Source organism: Perissodus microlepis, chromosome 19 (assembly GCF_051167445.1).
Source record: "Perissodus microlepis isolate ML-2025 ecotype Zambia chromosome 19, ASM5116744v1, whole genome shotgun sequence".
Lineage (NCBI taxonomy): Eukaryota > Metazoa > Chordata > Actinopteri > Cichliformes > Cichlidae > Perissodus > Perissodus microlepis.
Window position 1 is genome coordinate 25,585,016 of NC_140479.1, and position 19,379 is coordinate 25,604,394.

The following is a 19,379-nucleotide window of genomic DNA, read 5'->3' on the forward strand; positions in this document are numbered from 1 at the left end:
CCAGCTAGCTAATTCTTGCAAAAACCAGAACACAAATCCAAGTTGGTGTGTTGCCAAAAATATCAAAAGATTCCTTCGGTTGTGATGAAAGGGTCTGGGTGATCTTGAACTTGGACCACTCGAGCCACTCCTGAGCTTTTTTGGCTTATTACAGTTTTGGCTGTTGCTCCGAGTGCGAGGAATGTGCAACAAAATGACTTCCTCCCTCAATCTCTGTTCCTCCAAAGCTTTTGAAGTCTTTTTTGAAAAACAAGGCATGAAGAAGTGCTGAAATCAAGGACATCGTCTGAATAACTTCAGAAGTGTTTGTGTTGTGTGCATGATTGCATCGTTTCTTCGGGGGGGGGGCTCCACTCTACTCCTCCACCTCCGCCCTTTGAAGGACAGGTTCTCTTAACCTTGGAGTTAAAAGCTTTGAAAGCACACAGAGGCCTTCTGTGCAACAACAACTCCAGGTCTGAGAAATGGGAAATTATTGCCCTTTTAAGATACACAGTTTAAGATGCCTGATATTCAATTTGTCATCACACCATAGAGGAGGTCGATTGTACTGCAACAGACTCTTTTCTGGTTACCTCACAAAGTATCAGTCCTCTACAGACACTGGGATAAATGGACATCTGCCCGACTCATGAGAAACTGGTGAGCGTTTACTCAAATTGTTGGAATTGCTGGAAAATGATACACGTGACCATATGGGCTTTTCCGTACTGCTGCGCTGGTAAAGCGCTGCTTATTATAAGCGAGCTTCATGTCTGAATGGAATCTTTCATAGTGCAGGAAGAGGAGGAGGAGGAGGCCTGGCGAGTCACAGAATTAGTTCTGTTTTTCTTTGCTCAATTTGGTGATGGATTATTTTAAGAGAAAGGGGCACATTCAACAAGAAGCATTCTTGTGATTTAGACTAAATATAGCCAACTTTTACGAAACCTTGTGAGCGGGTTAATGAGCAGTTGATCTGTCGTGCAGGCATCCGTGGAGGGAAATATGTTAGGAAATGTCAGGAAGAGAATGAAAGAGGGGAAAAAGATAAATTAAAAATTAAAGACTACAAAAGCTTCCAGGCTTGAGCAACGCTCAGATGTGCTGGCAGCTTTCTCCTTGTTTATTTTTTTTCCTCTTTTACTAAACACCTGTGGATTTGTAATGATGTGTACATGCATTTTCTAGTCCATACAAAGTGCTTCGGCCTTAATCATTGCAAACATGTGAATAAAAGGCTGACTAGGCTGCTGACAGCCGTACCAATAGAGAACACCTGGAAGTTAACCAACCACAATGAGAGCAACCCCATAATGCACGCAACACTGTCCGCCTCAATGCACGATACAGTTATTCAAACATTTTCCAATAAAAAGCATTTTGTTGCTTAATCTCCAGCCAACTGCAGGAATTTTCTAAGGCATCAAAAGGCTTTTGCACGCAGGCAGACTGTAGTGATTCATTACTAAGATAAACACAGATCTGAGCGAATGTGTCTTCAGTGTGCAGTATTTACATAAAGGATAAGAGGCGCAGAGACAGACAGGAGCTGGAGAATGCTTCCTCCTCCTCAGGAGCACTATGTTAGCTCAGCAGAAGGCAGAAGAAGGAGTTTAATGGAGCCTGTGCATCCAGGGAAGCATTCTACAACACATTTTCTTAAAGCCTTAGGACCAATGGCGTAATACAAGTTTAAAAAAATGAACAAATAAAAGCAAAGTTCAAGGAATATGAGAGACAATGAGGGGGGTGAAAAAATCCAGCTGGAAACCAAATCCAGAGCTGAAGACTTCACTTGAGACCGGAGGGGTTGGGCGAAAGGTGAGGTGGACACCGCAGCTCAGGGAGTGTGTGAAAGGCCAGAGCTTCTGTTCAGGGGCTGCTTCTGCTGCGCTCGGCTATACATTTCACAAACAGAGATAAAAATCTGCATAAAACAGTGAGACCGGGGAGGAGAGCCATCTTGGCAATTCAAGAAAGGCGGAGGTGAGGGTGGGAAGGGGAGGCTGGGTGAAAGGGGATGGGATACGTGGAGTGGCGAGAGCGGTTGTTCTGACAGCAGTGAGGTAGCAGAGGGTGAAGAATGCCGTCTTTTCTTACCCGTCCAGACGTCCTGCCCAGCAGCTTCACCCAGTGTGGTAATCAATACCTGTTATTTTCCCCTCTCGCCTTTCCAATCAATAGATAAGAGTCGGGTAAGACCAGTCGGGACAATGGCTCTTTCTGTGGCACCATCAGATCTGGGGTGAATAGCAACTGCTTTAGTGGTGGGAATAGTACAGGAGGAGCTATTGGATAACACGAGGGACTAGAAAAACAGCAGAAACAGGGTGGAATAAAAAGAAAAGGGGAATAAGATGCTCCTGTCAATCTATCTGATTAAAGAAGAATCAGAGGAGTAACATCTCTGCCTCTGCTTCCTTCGCCCAGCAAAACAACAACCTCCTGCCGACTGCTCATCAAAAGAACAGGAAAGAACCAGAGAAGAATTACTCCAGCGTCATAAAGCTCCGGGAAACATCTCCATCACGCGGCTTACCCTTAACAGGCCCTACTGTGGAGTCTTTGAACTCTAAGCTGCTATATTTCATTAAACTTGACGGCCTTCTGCCGGCCCCAGCTGCCTCGGCTGGAGCAAAAAGCTTTTTTAGTCTCCTCACTACTCTCTCCTGTGCAACTTAAACAGTTAATTAGTGAATATTTCTACTTGTAAAGAAACCAGATTAATTCATTTAAATGTGGATCAGAGGTCTATTATTACCCCTGAAGCAAAGACAACCTCTGCTAATGTCAGAAAAAGTACCTTATATTATATTTTATTATTTAGACCCTTGTTTTTGGAACAAATTGATCACAAGAGAAGATGTGCTGAGAACCAGGTGGCTTACTGCCAAAAGCATCCTGGGGAAAACTTTTATGATTATGTGAAAGGTCTCTTTCACTTCAGGTTAAGGGGTTTCCATAAAGACTGTACTTTTCCAAGTGTGTGGAAGTATGGAGCCCTTATGGAAAGTCTTTAACCTGAATTAATAGAGGTCTTTCTTCTTGTGTTTTAGTCTTAATACCAGGAAGTGAAAAAGGGGGTTTGCAGTGGAACACTTCCTAGGTTGGTTTTCCAGGATGTTACCTGATCAACCAGCACAGAAAACGGGACATTTCTTTATTTATGGGCTGATCAGGGATCGTTGATGCCTGTTTGTTTCTCTGTGTTAGCAAGATTACCCAAACACTGAAGGAAGGAACACGATAAAGATTGGAAAGGATCTTTCTTTAAGTCTGTGCCATAGGGCATTGGCCTTGACGAAGGAGCTGCCCTTTGAATGCTCTTTTAATTACAAACACTGCTTTCAAAGAGACTTGAAAGACGTGTCAAAAAATAGCACTCTGGTTGCAGTAGGAACTTCACTGACTTGTGCTGTGTAGTGGTGGGAAAAAGGAGTCAGGGGATTCCCCTTCTTTTCACTTTATTTAAAGGTGAATAGCACAATATCCTGAGTGATGTTACTCCTTTACAGTAAACAGAGGTACTTTAAATGATTTCAACAGTATCATGCCATCAGAGAGCTAGTGCATCAAATGTGTAGTAACTCCCCCAACAAAACGATATTTCACGACCTCCCCTTAACCCTAAATGACGAGTTTTGACACCTCAGTAATATGTGATATAGGATGTTTTGTTTGGTTTCTATGGTTCTTACCTTACCCAATGACTATTTTGCCAGTGAAATAAAAGCTGTGAGTTTGAGTTTAACTGTGTTTGCTAGTTCCACTAGCTGCTTGTCACGTAACAGTCCATGACAAGTTTTCTGGGTTTTTTTCTTTAAGGGTAGTTGCACAGTTCAGAAAAGAGCTTTAAGGGTTATTCATACTAAGCTTTCAAGAGGTAAAGTGCAAATGCAATTTAACAAATGCATAACTCACACCATTTTGATTTTTTAAGTCTACTACTTAGCCTTTATAAATGATGAAACTGTATATGTGTGAAATTGTCAAACACACTGTTGGTTATGGTCATTGTTGGTGAAGCCAATGCAGAATTGTCTTAAACCTGCATTCTTTGCAGTGGCCAGCAGGGAATGACGTTTGTGGTTCCAAAAAAACAAAAACAAAAATCCAACCTACTTTTCACTTCATTATGACCTCCGTCAATACTTTCCTAATAAAGTTATGATCTCAGCAGCTACTTTAAAGTCTTACTTTACAAAGTAAACAATATTGTATAACATATCTCAACATTTAGAGCAAATAAATGGTAAGACTTGGTATGCTTTATCCTGTGACTGAAATGCGTGCAGTCTCAGATTCTAAGTCAGATCAACCCCTCGCTAGGCATGTCTGTTATCATAAAAAACTAGATGCCAAACTTAAAACAGTAAAGTGAAACAGAATGTCACAATCCAGTGGATAATGTCATAGAAGCTACATCTGTATTTGAAATACTGATTACAGTTTTTCATATTAAAAAGAGTAATTATCTTGTAATGTCTGACTTACTTTTTGGTTATTTTTTCTACATCAAAAGGAAAACACTTACTGAGCTTATCAAATTTAACAAAGGAAGTGCTGTCAGACTAGGAAATGTTTCCATCTGGAGTTACAAAGTCACGTTTTTCCTCAAATATTTCTGAAATTTAAATATTTTCCCCAAAAATTCCTAGAAAATTGAACATACCGACGGAGTGCCACAATCTTTCATGCAAATGTGAGTCTTGCTGCGCTTGTCCCGTCATAAAGAGAGCACAGCAAGTGGCACTCTAGCCGTTTTATCTCACTCCATTAGGCTAAGGCCTGGTGCACACACACGGGCTGAGTGTGTGCTTAGGGCCACTTATCAGGAAAGAGGCAACAGCGGGGAGGCTGTGAGGAAAGAGGAAGGCCAAACAGAGTGGAGAAGGAGAGAGCAGAGACGTGGAGAGAAATAAAATCAGGCAGAGGAGAGAGAAGCAGGGTGAGGGTTAAGGAGAGGAGGGTCACTTTAGAGAGCAGAAGGGAGCAGAGGCTAAGATGGCAGAGAGGCCTCCTTTAACACAGCTCATAAGGAGAGGAGGGCTGCAGGGGGGAGCAAAAGGGGATTAGGTGGGCCTAGGCGGCAGTAACCAAGAATCCCAACAATCTCGCACCCCACTCCCTGGCCCGCACTCAGCCTCGGCCACATGACACACTCAAACAGACTTTGCCCTCTCTCCATTACAAAGCAGCGCACCAACAAGCACCTGTTTATTACTGTCTGTCTAATACGTTTGGAGGTTGGCCGACCACTTGGCACTAAATGGGACATTGTGGGAATGCCCACATGTTTTGGCTGCACTGCACTGCCAGTGCATTGTTTCTTATACTCCCTCGCAGACAAACAGATATGAATGTTTAGACACAAACTCGTATTAATCTGTATGTTATTATAGTCCCCCTCGCCAGAGAAAACAAAGGGTGTTAAATATTAAACTTCAGGTTAGTATTTAACTGCATAGAGCAGTTCTCCCTCACAGCATCTTGATAAGAAAACTGGTATTCTACACTCAAATGATCTTAAAAGAATAAAATTTGTGTAAATTTAATCCCTGATTTGTTTTTTAATCTGTCTGTACTAATGTGTAAGACTTTGAACTGCTCAAAAAACTTCCAAACTCAAACCTAAAATAGCTATTTAGGTGTCACAAGCAGATGTTTTATGCAGGGTGTAAAAAGCCAACAAAGTTGTAGAAACCACACACAATAATTGAGCAAATTTACCCCTTCAGACATCAAAGGATACTTTTTGTGTTTTTAATTTTGGACTTAGACCATTGGGCATCCAAGAGTTCAAGGAGCTGCAGCTGAGTCTGAGCCAGGTGGTGAAAAACCTGCAAAGACTTTTGCTGGCATGATATCAACTTTGCAGGTAAGCCTAAGTCTTTGTATAAGTCTAGGACCACATGGAGGCTTTTGCAACCTTCATTGTATTTACCAGAAACCAACAATAACTAAGCTGCTGGGTTACTTTAAAAGGGACCAATTATGCTAATTTCCAACACCTGATTTTTATTTTTATTCTTAAATAGCACTTTGCATGATTCACAGTTCAAAATAATCCTTATTTATCTCATAGCAGATCTTTTTGGAGCTCCTCAGTTCGTTTACCTTCTGGAAAAAATTATTTTGGTGTTTGTTTCTTCTGTTTGGCCCCTTGAAAGCAACAGATTTGAGCAGTGTGTGGGTGAGACTTCTGTCCTCACAACCAGACACATTTCAGTCTGTACCAAAAGCTACTGACCCTCTAATCCCACAGTGCACAGATATATATCACCAATGGGATACATGGAGTTTTAAAATGTGAAAAGGGAAAAAAAAACTTGCAGATCACTGCTTCAGAGCACAAATGCTGCACAAAAAAACTATTTCCTCATAGCAAGACTTGTTTTGTTTTTTGGTTTTTTTCCCCTCTTATCTTTTAGCAGTGAGCTGCATCCTGCCTCTCACACCCTCCTCCTTCGCCTTCATCCTTCATCCTGTGGAAAAAAAGTGTCCAACCTGCATTTGGCTCATTGTGTACAGTGAGTGACAGAGAAGCACAGAGACTGTAAACAAGAACTTTCTGAGTCAGACATGCTGTCACCAGTGGACCCAAGTGTGTGTGTGTCTTTGCGATGATGACGACGGCTAAGCTTGGTGTGAAACACCTCTTATGGCTTTCCAGGAACCTTACACCAGTGTACAGTCTGAGGATAAGCCAATCTCCATGACACTAGGAAGCGCTTTACACCAGTGCCTTTGTCAACAAGGCCTTTCAGGACAGGGCCAATGACAGACTGTGATGTAGCAAGAGTGTTTGGGCAGAATGGAGCAATTCAGACAGCGGCGGGAGGGAGGGAAAAGCCGGGGGTGGAGCAGGTGAGGGAAAGAGAAAGGCGGGTGAGACAAGAGACGAGACAGAGCGGGGGGGAGAGAAGGGGAGAGGCAAGATGAGACAGACGGAGGGGGTGGAAGAACTGGCAAAGCTCTCACTGACAGCAATGGGGCCTCCTTGACAATCCAGGAATATTGTCTGAAATCAATCTGTCATCATGGAGCTTGTTGAGTCTGTCATTACGATGTGGTACTCGCCCTTTCACAGTGACAATTTGTTCAGTGCTTTCCCAGTTCACCTTACTACTGCACTGTAGAAAGGTCACTGCCCTCTATCCATCTCTGTCTGCTAGTCTGTCTGTCTCCCCCTTTGTTAATCAACTGTCCACACAGAGCTTTGCAGCCCTTTTACCGGAGTGACCTGCACAGAAACAGACGGCTGATGACCAGAACAGACGTCCTGCTGCAAGAACGTCTGTTACATTATAGATTTTCCATATTTCCAGATATCAAAAATAAGCGAACAACAAAAAAGCTTTCTAGAATAATAAGTCCAAGAGTCTACAGCAGTAAACAGTGCTTTCAGGTAAATGCTAACATGTTTTTGGTCATAAACCAACATTTTGGGCTCATTTTGACCTTTGACCTGATAATGGGTTCATGTAAAAAGTCAGTGGACTCATGTTTTTATAATGAATCCTCTGGGAACCACGAATCTGGCATTCTTTCCAACAGTCATTAATGACTGTTGGACTTTTAATGAAGTAAAGTTACTCTCATAGTGAACTAACATAAGAAAGCCAAGGATTCAAAGAAGAATAGACTTCCTGTAAAGCGTGAATTTCTGCCCACAATGTGGTGCCAATCCAGCCAGTATAAGCAGTCAAGCGTTCACTGAATTAATGAGCTATTTGACCCGTTGTTGGTGTTACTAAAGAAAAACTGAGGGGATCAGCAAAGTCTGAGGACATCATCCCCGAGGGAACTTGAATTTCTGGAGAAAATGTTGTGGCAGTCCATCCAAGAGTTACATAACATTTCAATCTGAACCACAGACTTAGCCACTGCGACTCACTGATTGGTGGACTACCAGGTTAGAAGTATCAAGTGTTGTGTGATCAAGTTGAAACCCCGACAGCTGAAAAATAAAGCCAACAAACAGCACCAGAAACTGCAGTTCCTCGAGTGGCCACTTGAGGATGGCTCCAAAAGCGAGTCAGTCATCACCACAGACTCCCATGTTATTTTAGTCCAGTTTTACAGCATTTAATAGACAAACTTACAACCTGTATAAAAAAATATGTGCTGTTGTCAATGAAAACTTTCCATTGGAGATGGTGAATTTAATAACTTATCCAACTGCATACCGGAGATTTGGAGTTATGGGTGTGTTCCTAAGCACGTTAATTGGAATAATTTTGGCATCATGATCGGTGCCATTTTGGATTTTTTGAACCAGAATTAAATATATATTTGTGTGAGTGGGTGGTCCATGTAGCAGAACAGAGGTGCCATCGGCACAGTATCACAAGGCATAGCTAGCACTGTTGCCTCACACCAAGGAGGTCCAGGTTGGAATCGACCAGCTGACTGAAACCTTTCTATGTGGAGTATGCATGTTCTCCCCATGCTGGCGTGGATTTTCTCCAGCTACTCCGACTTCCTCCCACAGTCATTCGCCTCTGGCCCAATGAAAACTGGGATGAGTTCCAGCCCCCAAACCACAACTCTTAATTGGACAGGCAGTAGAAAATGGATGCATGTCCATACTTAGTAATGTCACTGACTATGAACATGTGCACTGCTAATAAGTGCAAACCTATAAATAAAATAAAAATGGAATTTCACTCACCGAAACTGAGCAAAAGACCTCTTGGATACAATTAAGTGCACAGCAATACATGTAATCTGTCTGATACCTGCATTAAAAAGAGCAAAAAGCTACCACAAGATCCAGTGCTGTGGTGATCCCAAGCAGACAGCTCTCAGCTACGACCACAATTGTTGGCACCCTCACTCAGAGTCTACACCAACAATAAAGTAAAACTTTAGCTGTTAATATAATTTAAAGTAGTTTTTTGGTATGAAAGCCAGAGTCAGGAAGATTCATCCTCTGGGGACCCTTACTGTACAGATTTCATAGTAACACAACAGCTGTTGAAATATTTTAGCCTGGGCAGACTGACACTGCCATCATTGAAGTCCTGTGCTTGCATGGTTGAAAATACACAAAAATAATGGCCAGTTCAGCTAATCAAGGCACACAGTAACTGTATGATTGGCATATTACCACCATCGGCCAAGTCTTAAAATCTATCTACATCCAGACTGGGGACTGATCCAAGGCCTAAGCTCACATCTCTGTGCAGGAGGAAATCAAATCAGTTTCACTGCATGGTGCAGAATTCCAGTCTGGGACAGCAGTAGCGCTGCTATAAAATATGACAGATTATACTCTTTCCCCCTGAAATGACTTTTCCTCCCGCTCCACTCTTCATGTCAAAGTGGGGACAGATTTTTCCATTCATTTGAAAAAGTGGTGCATCCCCAAAATAATAAGAAATTCTTTTAAAAATTAAAAAATCAGAACTTCAAGCCTTCACATTCTGTGCAGAAACGGGCACATGCAAATTCAATCACAACAGCCTGGATGCTCACAGACAAATCCTCCTACTTTGGCATATTGTGACAAGCGGTAGCCTAGACCAGACTGTATAACTGGAATCAATGGGGACAATGTATAAATACTTTCCAGGGTCATTCAAAAGAATCCTTAATGATAAAAAGTGGAAGTGAATAAGCCTCAGAGCCAAGTGGGGTCTTACTGAAGCTCATCAGAGGAGAACTGAAACAAGAGAGAAGAGAAGCAGAAGCCTCATTCAGATCTCGTTATCCCAGCCATGGCTTGGCTCGGCTTTCTTTAAGCCCGGCCAGCCACCACTGTTGCCACCACTATAACTTTCAATCATCCTTTTAACTGCTGAGTGGCAGGGTTAGTCAGAGGTTGGAAGGGGTTGTGTGAGGGACTGTCAAGAGATTCCAGATTAAACCCTAGACAGAGGAAGAAGAAGGAACAACAAAGATAGAGCAATCTTTAATGGTTTGACGTGTAGTAATGCATTAAAAATCAAAAAGTTGACTCAAAACCAAAACAAATCAAAATAAAAGTGGATGGAAAACAATAAGGATCTCCTCAAATGACATGCAACAGGTTCACCCTGGGTGCACGATTTGGTATTCTGATAAGTCAGTCAGAGACTTCAGCAGCACAGATTCTAGCAGGCTGTGGCAAGTACAGCAAACAGGCACACACAGTCAGATGGGGCAGATAATATTTCTGCTCTTTAAATCAGCCTTTTATTCACTAACACCACAATGGCAACTCTCAAACTTGTCCAAACCTGCTCAGTCCAAGAAACACCTTCAAGGCCATCATCGCATTAAAGTTGACAGTACAGATAGTATTTTCCCGAGGCAACAAAATGTTGCTTTGGTACATATTTTGTTGGAGATACAACCAGGAGGTAACACCAGATGAAAGATGTGGAGAAGCAGGAGAAGAAGGAAGTAAAGTTTCAATTTCTGTAACACCCCCCCCCCCCCCCCCCCAAAACCCACGTGCCCAGGTATGCATCATAAATCTAGAAGTTAAAATTTACAGGAAAACAAACCTCGGCTTCTCCTGTTGAGCAATGAAAGTGGAGATCAATTGGCATGTCATCATTTCTCCTACTAAAGTGACTGAGCGAGCAGCTGTGGAGCACAAAACAGGGAGGAAGGTGGCTGGGTGGGGGAGCGAGGGGTTCGGGGAGGCTCTCCATGACTTGGCTCCTCGAAAGAAAAGAGAAAACAGGGCGAGACTGCAGAAATGAAGGAGGCTTAGAAAGAGGGGTTGCGCAAGACAAACACTTCCCGCTGTGGGGCTGAAATGTTATTGTAAGGTCACTTGTAAGGTTCCAGGAAGGCAGGGACCCTTGCCCCCCTCCCACCTACCCACCACAAGGCTTGCTTCCAGTCACTCCGTCCACTCGCTTTCTTTGGCCAAGGGTGTAACGCAGCAGCTCTGAGAGTGGAGTCTAAACAGTGTCCGGTGTCATCTTATTTAACACCAAGCAACTGCCAATTAACACAAATCTGTTATTCATACGTCTGCTAAATAGTGCAAGTCAGACCAGCGAAAGGCACGAAGTCGATTATCATCTGAATGGTGGCCGTCCCGACGCCTCTGTGCGAGCAGCTCCGTGGGTTTCGCGAAGGTTAACAGGAGCAAAAGGAATTCTATTTAGCTGAACTCAAATCCATTCAGCAGGCAGGAAGAGTGTGTGTGGTCTGAAAACACTCCCAGAGCCAACTGCCCAAACAAACTAATGAGCATTGTACACACACACAGAGACATGGGGACTTTCTTAAAAAGTAAAAAGAAAGGTGGAAAAAATCTGAACATTAGCATACAGCTGAAAGTGGCAGACAATACTTTGTTGAAATTCCACATGAATCTTAATTGAAGTGTCCATTAGAGTCAGTCAATGAGTGGGAGTGCTGCTCACCAGGATTATACGACCCCGCTACAGTAAACACAGAGTGACCTCCATTATGACTACTTATCACGGCTACGGCTCTTTCCTTTCGTTCCCCTTGGAGAGGTGAAGTCGGACACATTCCTCCCACCAAATGTTTCCTCCTGAACTGACAGGGTCAGCATTGTGCGCTGATAGATTGGGAACAAGGATTGTTATAGCGCTGCTAACATTATTTCCGCGATAGAAACAGAGGGATTTGTAGGCAGGAGGAATATTATTTCCACTTGGTTTAGAGGGGAAGGAGGTGGAGTGGGAATAGTTGTTGGGCTACCTCTGAGGTTTTCCAAATTGCCCCGCGCTCCTTGGATGTCTCATTATCATGACTTTTCTCAGGGTAATTTCAGGCTGCTTAATAAAACGCACGCATATATTCAGAGGCACGAAAGCAGCGCCCATTCGCTCTCGTAACTTCTTCTCACGCAGGCCTACGTGGCACCACCTCAGGAAAAGCGAGTCCCCCGTCTGCTATGAGCTTAAATACACGGCAAATAAGTCCAGTCAAAAGGGATGACGAGGGTTTAAAATTAATTACCGCTGCCCTGTCCAACCTTGGGGGACCACTGCACACAATAATCCATCCATTGTTCTCTGCAAATGGACCCAGCCTCTGTTGGGGTTGTGAAGAGCTGAGAAAGGCTGGGTGGGAGTAAAGGTCAGCTCGAGCCTTGTTTTTAACGACAGCACATTAACTTAACTGACTTCCTTCGACTTTAGACTGGTAATAAATGAGAGGAAATGCAGAGAAAAAGAAGGGGACATGTGTTTAAAAGGGTGGCATTCACTGGTGGACGCCTGGTGTGGGAAACAGAAACGATGCGCCGGACCAGTCGCGCCTTAAAGACGAAGTGCGTCTTCCTTTGACTTCTGCTGTTTGATGTGGGATGAAAGACAAAAAGGTAACATGAAGCTGATTTTATTTCTAGCACTAAATGAGGCATTAAAGTGCAAGTTGCATAAGGAGGATTAAAAAAAACAAACAAACATGTTAAACAGCTTTTCAGCTCTACCCTTTCTCCTTCCCCCACCTCGTCTCACCAGCTTGGCCCACAAGCCACTGTTACACCTTCTTACTATGCAGGAGCTTTAAAAAAAAAATATATATATATATATATAAGAGGACTTTGGGGCATTTTGTTGCTCAGAAACTAGCCTCATTACGGTTTAAGGAAATGGAAAATGGTCTTAGAGCCAAAACAGCCTTGCGATTTTAAAAGCCCTTGGCATGCAGTTTATCTCATAGTGCATTCTTGGTATGAAACCATGATGTAACTCTGCTATAAAATGTATATTTTCCAACAGGGTCGCAGAGGAGTTTGCATGCTCTAAACTTTGCCAGATAGCTTTAGAAGGGAAGGAAATACGTGTGGGGTTAAATCACATAAGAAAAAAGGAAGGGGCTAGTGCAGCAGCTTAAAAGGACCACTGTATTTGATGCCTAGTTCTAATTAAAATGCACCAAAATAGTACCATTCATTGTGCACATTGTTAGCTAGCCCCGGTGCATAACAGGGACACCTGGTGCCTCTATTTTTTTCTCCCAGGGTGCATTTCTGCAGATCCATATGTCCAGGCTGCTGCATTCCTCGTTTAGCAGAGCCGAGCAGTCCCTGGACCTGTCACCACGTTAGAGCTCTGCTGGGACACATCACCGAGCACCTCCTCCAGCTGCTTGGGGAGGCAGAGCAGCAGATTTTGGGGGGGGGGGACAGAAGGTGCTAAGATGGAGGAAGTGCAGTGGCTACAAGGGGGTCCAGCTGTGACGTTGCAGCACAGAAAGAGGGAGGTCTGTGTGTATATGACTGAGTGTGTATTTGGGGCTCTCTGTGGTACTAGGGCAGGGGGTCCTGGGTCAGATGTCACCTGGTGACTGACAGCAACAGGCTCAAAGTCGTTCACCCAAACTTACTGTCCTCTCAGGTGCACTGCCTGAAGTGTTTAGATAACGGCAGTAAAGTAACACTCCCTACGTGTTTTTACTGTTTCACACAAAAGCGAAAAGGGGGCCCGTCCTTTATGATTTAATTTACATTTGTCAACGATGTCATCATACACTGTTAAGTTTTACAGGGACAGCTTAACAGCTCTGCTGGCCTTCGCTTCACTACAAAAGCAGAAGCTTTGAATCAACTACCCCCTCCTACAGACTATATTTCACAGCATGTCAGAGTCAAGCTGTTGCATTTGGACTGTAACACAGAACCCACTGTATCCCTGCTTCTGTTGGTGGAACTGTGGGATATTTACACTTCACAGACTGTCAGGGAACGTACAAAAATCATCTCGCTCAGACTCCTTGCCAGCCGCATATCTGCAATTGTACATGTGTCCCTGCATCTGCAACCACTTTCAGATAAATTATGAAAAGCAGGCTGCAAATTCTTCCCATTGCCTGACATTAAATCAGCTCAGGACCCATCGGACCTCGGCTCCCCACCGTCCAAACTGGCTTCCCCATTTTCCTTTGCTCCCTCGCTGACATATGTTAATCTGTAAACATAGAAAATTGCCTGTCTAATCTGATTTAGCCTTCACATCTTGTTTACTTTTGGTTTAGTTGTGCCGTGAAGGCACGGCTGCCACGCTGTGAATGAGGCATTGTCTGCAGACCCACAGATGTAATCTCCCCCTCTAAACCGCCGCCAAGCCTCCCACCCCCGCCTCCTGCCCCCTTCTACCTTGAGCCATGATAGCCACATGCAGGTATTGTACCTATCAGACGCCTCTTGAATCCACTCACACGCTGAGCGGGGAGAATAAAGAAGGCGCTATAGAGCCTGCTTGTTTTGCCAGAGAATAATCTTCGGGGGAAATGTTCTGGTTTTCAGATTTCTCTCATTAAAAACTGAAGCGAAGTTACAAATTCTGCCTCTGGCTTTGACTCATGCCACTGGATTGCATCAGACATGGTTCAGTAGTCGGTGATGGTGGATGAAATCACAGAAATTGTCTCGAGAGCTGTTCACGAGCTGTTGACAAGCTCACTGTAAGTTGTCTTTATAAAGCAGAGTATTGATACTGGCACAAACAACAGCACAGTGAACTGTGGTGAGACTGAGGTTTCCCACTCTCCAGTCGGGGTTACAGTCAAGAACATATGCACGCACATGAACACACACACAGACACAGGGTGTTGTGAGTCAGGCCCTTTGGCCAGCTACTGGAGAGCTGGACTCTTACACCAACTTGTGTTCTTTCACCCTGGGAAGCTGATGGATGATGTTTGTTTGGTTTTGCTGTAGCGAATGCACACACACACACACACGCTGCCATGACTGAAACACACAAACTAGGGGTAGGGGACGGGCTGGTTTGCCCTCTCTCATTCCGCTGTCCTGTGTTGATTTTGGGCTGTGTTTAGAGATTTTTGTGAGTTTTAAGTTTTCCATCTCTTCTCTGCGCGACAGCATTCAAAACCCAACTGAGGCTTTCTTCAGGCTCACAGGAAACCAGCCAGTCAGCTTGGTTAATAATGAGCTATGACTGCTGTATAAATGAAAAGAAAAACCCAAAAAATAAAAAAAAAAATAAAAATGAAGCAGCTCACCTCTTACGCAGTCAGTCAGCAAAACAGCCTCAAAGATGAGTAACACAATCTTCAGGATGTCCATGCTGTCCAAAGACAAATTCATCTTCCCTAAACCTGAAAGACACATGCACAAACAGTTACACTGCTGGAGGATATCAAGACATTTGTATACAAAATAGTTTAAATACTATAGCTTGCTTATAAAAGTCCTGACCAAACCTAATATGCACTATATCACTAACAAACTGGAGGTTCCCAAACTGAGACACCTGGGATCTTTTTGTGGTTTATAAGGAAGTTTAAGGATTTTAAAATGAAAACCAAGCAGAATTTATTTAATGGCAATATTAACATATAAAGTTAACGTTAAATAACACAGGATGTGTGCAGTTTTTCCACTCCTTCCAACTACAGGTAGACACCTAGGTTTGGGACTCTACATTAGGGTCAATATTGAGGGTTTAAAAAGTGCTGAATATCTTAATAGCACAGTTATGTATCTAAACGACATATTCAGATACAAAATCAAGGTCTGGGAAAGCAAAGCGTTCATGGAAACTGTTGCTTTTGGCTAGTTTCTTGATGTGCTTACAGTAAAATATCCCTCCAGCTGCTCAAATGAAGGTCGGGTGAGAATGCAAATAAAAGTATAAATAGGACTTTAACATACCTTAATATTCAGTGAATTAAGTCAGCCTCGTATCAGCCTCTGGACTGAAATACTTTTAGCTAAAGTCCGTGTCGAGTCCATGAATCAAAAGTGACAGCGGTCGACTTTCCACCGACCTCTAACAGACCAGCACATGCCTCTCTCCGGGATAAAATAACGGATTCACGACTGCAATAAAACCGGACACTTCCATAAATCACAAAAACAAAGTTTCCAAAGTGTTAGGGAAAAGAAAACTCAGGGAAGTCCAGTCCGGTCCGTGTAGTCCGCTTCATCCACAGAGTGACTTTTCCAGGAGCGCGCACACAGCCGAGACTCGCTGTCCGTCCCAGCGCTGCAGCTGCGGGCCAATCACAGCCTGCAGAGCCCGGCCACGTTTAACTCTTTATCTCTCAAACCAACCTCTTCATTACAGAGCTGTTATCCTGTTATCCCACCGCTGTCAGCTCAGCGCACGGGAAAGAGATAACAGCTGCAAACTGTTAAGAAGGATGCCATGCAAACAATGGGCCTTATATAAGCCAGTCTATTGTTCTAATATAATATCTGATAAGAAATAAACACAATGAAAATACTGAAGTGGAACATTTTGATTTTCAGGCTAATGTGCATCCCTGTATGGAGGTCCCCAGGTGATAAAATGAATTCAATAAATACATCATTAAATAATAACGTTAATATGTCATTAATTAATCAAACTAGGCAATAAATAAATGCATCCATAATTATTTTAAGTATAAGTGATTTAATTTAAAACACTTAATAAAATATAATGTTTTACTTATTTCTAATTGTGATTAATTAATGACACGTTTAACCCTCTAGAGTTTAAATCACATGGCCAAGTTAAGATTATATAGCAGCAAGATGCACTCTCACAGAGTCTCTTTCAACTTGTGTCAAAACTGTGACTTTTTTAGCTTTCAAATTGTGTTGATAGGCCAAGTAAGTCCAGAATAAATATTTTACTCTGAATTCTGTTGTCAAAATTCAAAGCAGGATTTTTTTTGAGGAAACCCCCAGAGCCTATTTGCAGAAAAATGCATCAACTAATCAAAATGTATTTGGTTGCGTAGGAAGAGGGAACAGTTGTGGGAGTGACGGTGGAGAAAAAGTGAGCGATAACAATAGCGAGTTTTCACATCTGAGAGATTTGTGACATTGAGCATGTTTGCAGTGTATACTTCAAATCAAAAGCAGCCACAGCCAGTTGATCACAGAATATTCATTATAAGTTCATTATTTAGATATTTAACTATTACTTCTTTCCCATTTAAATTAATTAATAACAACTTAAATTATTTAATGATATATTTATTTAACTCATTTTGGCACTTGAGGCTCTCCATACACATGTGCACTAACTCAGAGATGTATTACATGAAGACATTGGTTTTAGCTGTTTTACATAATTCAATTTAAGTTATATTATAAAAAGATACTTTTAATACCTAAATGAATCAATATATAAATTATATTGTTTGAGTATAATTACACCATGATTTTTTTTACTTAGGAGCTACAGCTTTGAAGTAAGTGTCATCATTAATGTAACGGATACCTGGAAATACTGCCGCAAATGCCCAGATTAAATTACAAGCTTCAAAAGTCAAATTTATAGCTCCATACTGTAGCACCCTGTGCTGTGAGTAACACCCATTCAGTATCCAAATACAATGGTGCTAAGCCATGAACATGTGCTGCCACCTACTGGCTACAGATCAGCTTCTGCCATGCTGAAGAATTTCAACTACAATCAGTGCTTCACTCAGTAAGTACTTGGAACTTAGGTGTTTTACTGCTGTTTTGTTTCTCATTCAGTATTGACAGTCATGTTGCTGAGTTATTTGGCCCTCTAAAGGTACCTTTAAAGAGGGATCTCTTAAAATTTGGTTCTCATTGGATGCATCATCACCCCTGTTTGGATGAATGGGGTGGGGATGTCCAACATTACATCCCTCTCTGCTAGATGACCCGCCAATGGTTGATCAAATCTCAGCAACAACAAACCATAGGCCTGGTGTCGTAATCCAATCCTACCTGGTAGCTTTCATTCCTCTCCATGTATTCCTTCCCAGGAACAATCAGCTACTTGATCACCTGCTATAGTTAGGAAACTTTAGCTGTGTCCAATATCTGCTTTTAGAAATCCTATAATTGGGCTGAATGAAACTCTGACAATGTGGTACTCAAACTCCATAAAGAAATTCAGTTAAGGAGGATCATCAGTAGACCCACACTGCCCACTCCAGTGCCAGGAATATAAATGGCAAATACAGGGAGTGCAGAATTATTAGGCAAGTTGTATTTTTGAGGAATAATTTTATTATTGAACAACAACCATGTTCTCAATGAACCCACAAAACTCATTAATATCAAAGCTGAATGTTTTTGGAAGTAGTTTTTAGTTTGTTTTTAGTTTTAGCTATTTTAGGGGGATATCTGTGTGTGCAGGTGACTATTACTGTGCATAATTATTAGGCAACTTAACAAAAAACAAATATATACCCATTTCAATGATTTATTTTTACCAGTGAAACCAATATAACATCTCCACATTCACAAATATACATTTCTGACATTCAAAAACAAAACAAAAACAAATCAGCGACCAATATAGCCACCTTTCTTTGCAAGGACACTCAAAAGCCTGCCATCCATGGATTCTGTCAGTGTTTTGATCTGTTCACCATCAACATTGCGTGCAGCAGCAACCACAGCCTCCCAGACACTGTTCAGAGAGGTGTACTGTTTTCCCTCCTTGTAAATCTCACATTTGATGATGGACCACAGGTTCTCAATGGGGTTCAGATCAGGTGAACAAGGAGGCCATGTCATTAGTTTTTCTTCTTTTATACCCTTTCTTGCCAGCCACGCTGTGGAGTACTTGGACGCGTGTGATGGAGCATTGTCCTGCATGAAAATCATGTTTTTCTTGAAGGATGCAGACTTCTTCCTGTACCACTGCTTGAAGAAGGTGTCTTCCAGAAACTGGCAGTAGGACTGGGAGTTGAGCTTGACTCCATCCTCAACCCGAAAAGGCCCCACAAGCTCATCTTTGATGATACCAGCCCAAACCAGTACTCCACCTCCACCTTGCTGGCGTCTGAGTCGGACTGGAGCTCTCTGCCCTTTACCAATCCAGCCACGGGCCCATCCATCTGGCCCATCAAGACTCACTCTCATTTCATCAGTCCATAAAACCTTAGAAAAATCAGTCTTGAGATATTTCTTGGCCCAGTCTTGACGTTTCAGCTTGTGTGTCTTGTTCAGTGGTCGTCTTTCAGCCTTTCTTACCTTGGCCATGTCTCTGAGTATTGCACACCTTGTGCTTTTGGGCACTCCAGTGATGTTGCAGCTCTGAAATATGGCCAAACTGGTGGCAAGTGGCATCTTGGCAGCTGCACGCTTGACTTTTCTCAGTTCATGGGCAGTTATTTTGCGCCTTGGTTTTTCCACACGCTTCTTGCGACCCTGTTGACTATTTTGAATGAAACGCTTGATTGTTCGATGATCACGCTTCAGAAGCTTTGCAATTTTGAGACTGCTGCATCCCTCTGCAAGATATCTCACTATTTTTGACTTTTCTGAGCCTGTCAAGTCCTTCTTTTGACCCATTTTGTCAAAGGAAAGGATGTTGCCTAATAATTATGCACACCTGATATAGGGTGTTGATGTCATTAGACCACACCCCTTCTCATTACAGCGATGCACATCACCTAATATGCTTAATTGGTAGTAGGCTTTCGAGCCTATACAGCTTGGAGTAAGACAACATGCATGAAGAGGATGAAGTGGA

General features: G+C 42.6%; 1 protein-coding gene across 1 annotated transcript in view; it reads right to left on the minus strand.

Annotated features, from left to right (window-relative positions):
• Positions 1-15,891, minus strand: part of LOC146366117 (fibroblast growth factor receptor-like 1) — a 35,438-nt gene extending 19,547 nt beyond the window's left edge. Inside the window, exons 1-2 of the mRNA XM_084914755.1 lie at positions 15,581-15,891; positions 14,929-15,024 (exon numbers count right to left, since the gene is read on the minus strand). Coding sequence (XP_084770881.1) covers positions 14,929-15,013 — 85 coding nt within the window. The 5' untranslated portion in view covers positions 15,014-15,024; positions 15,581-15,891. The remainder of the gene's footprint in view (positions 1-14,928; positions 15,025-15,580) is intronic.
• Positions 15,892-19,379: the final 3,488 nt, after the last annotated feature.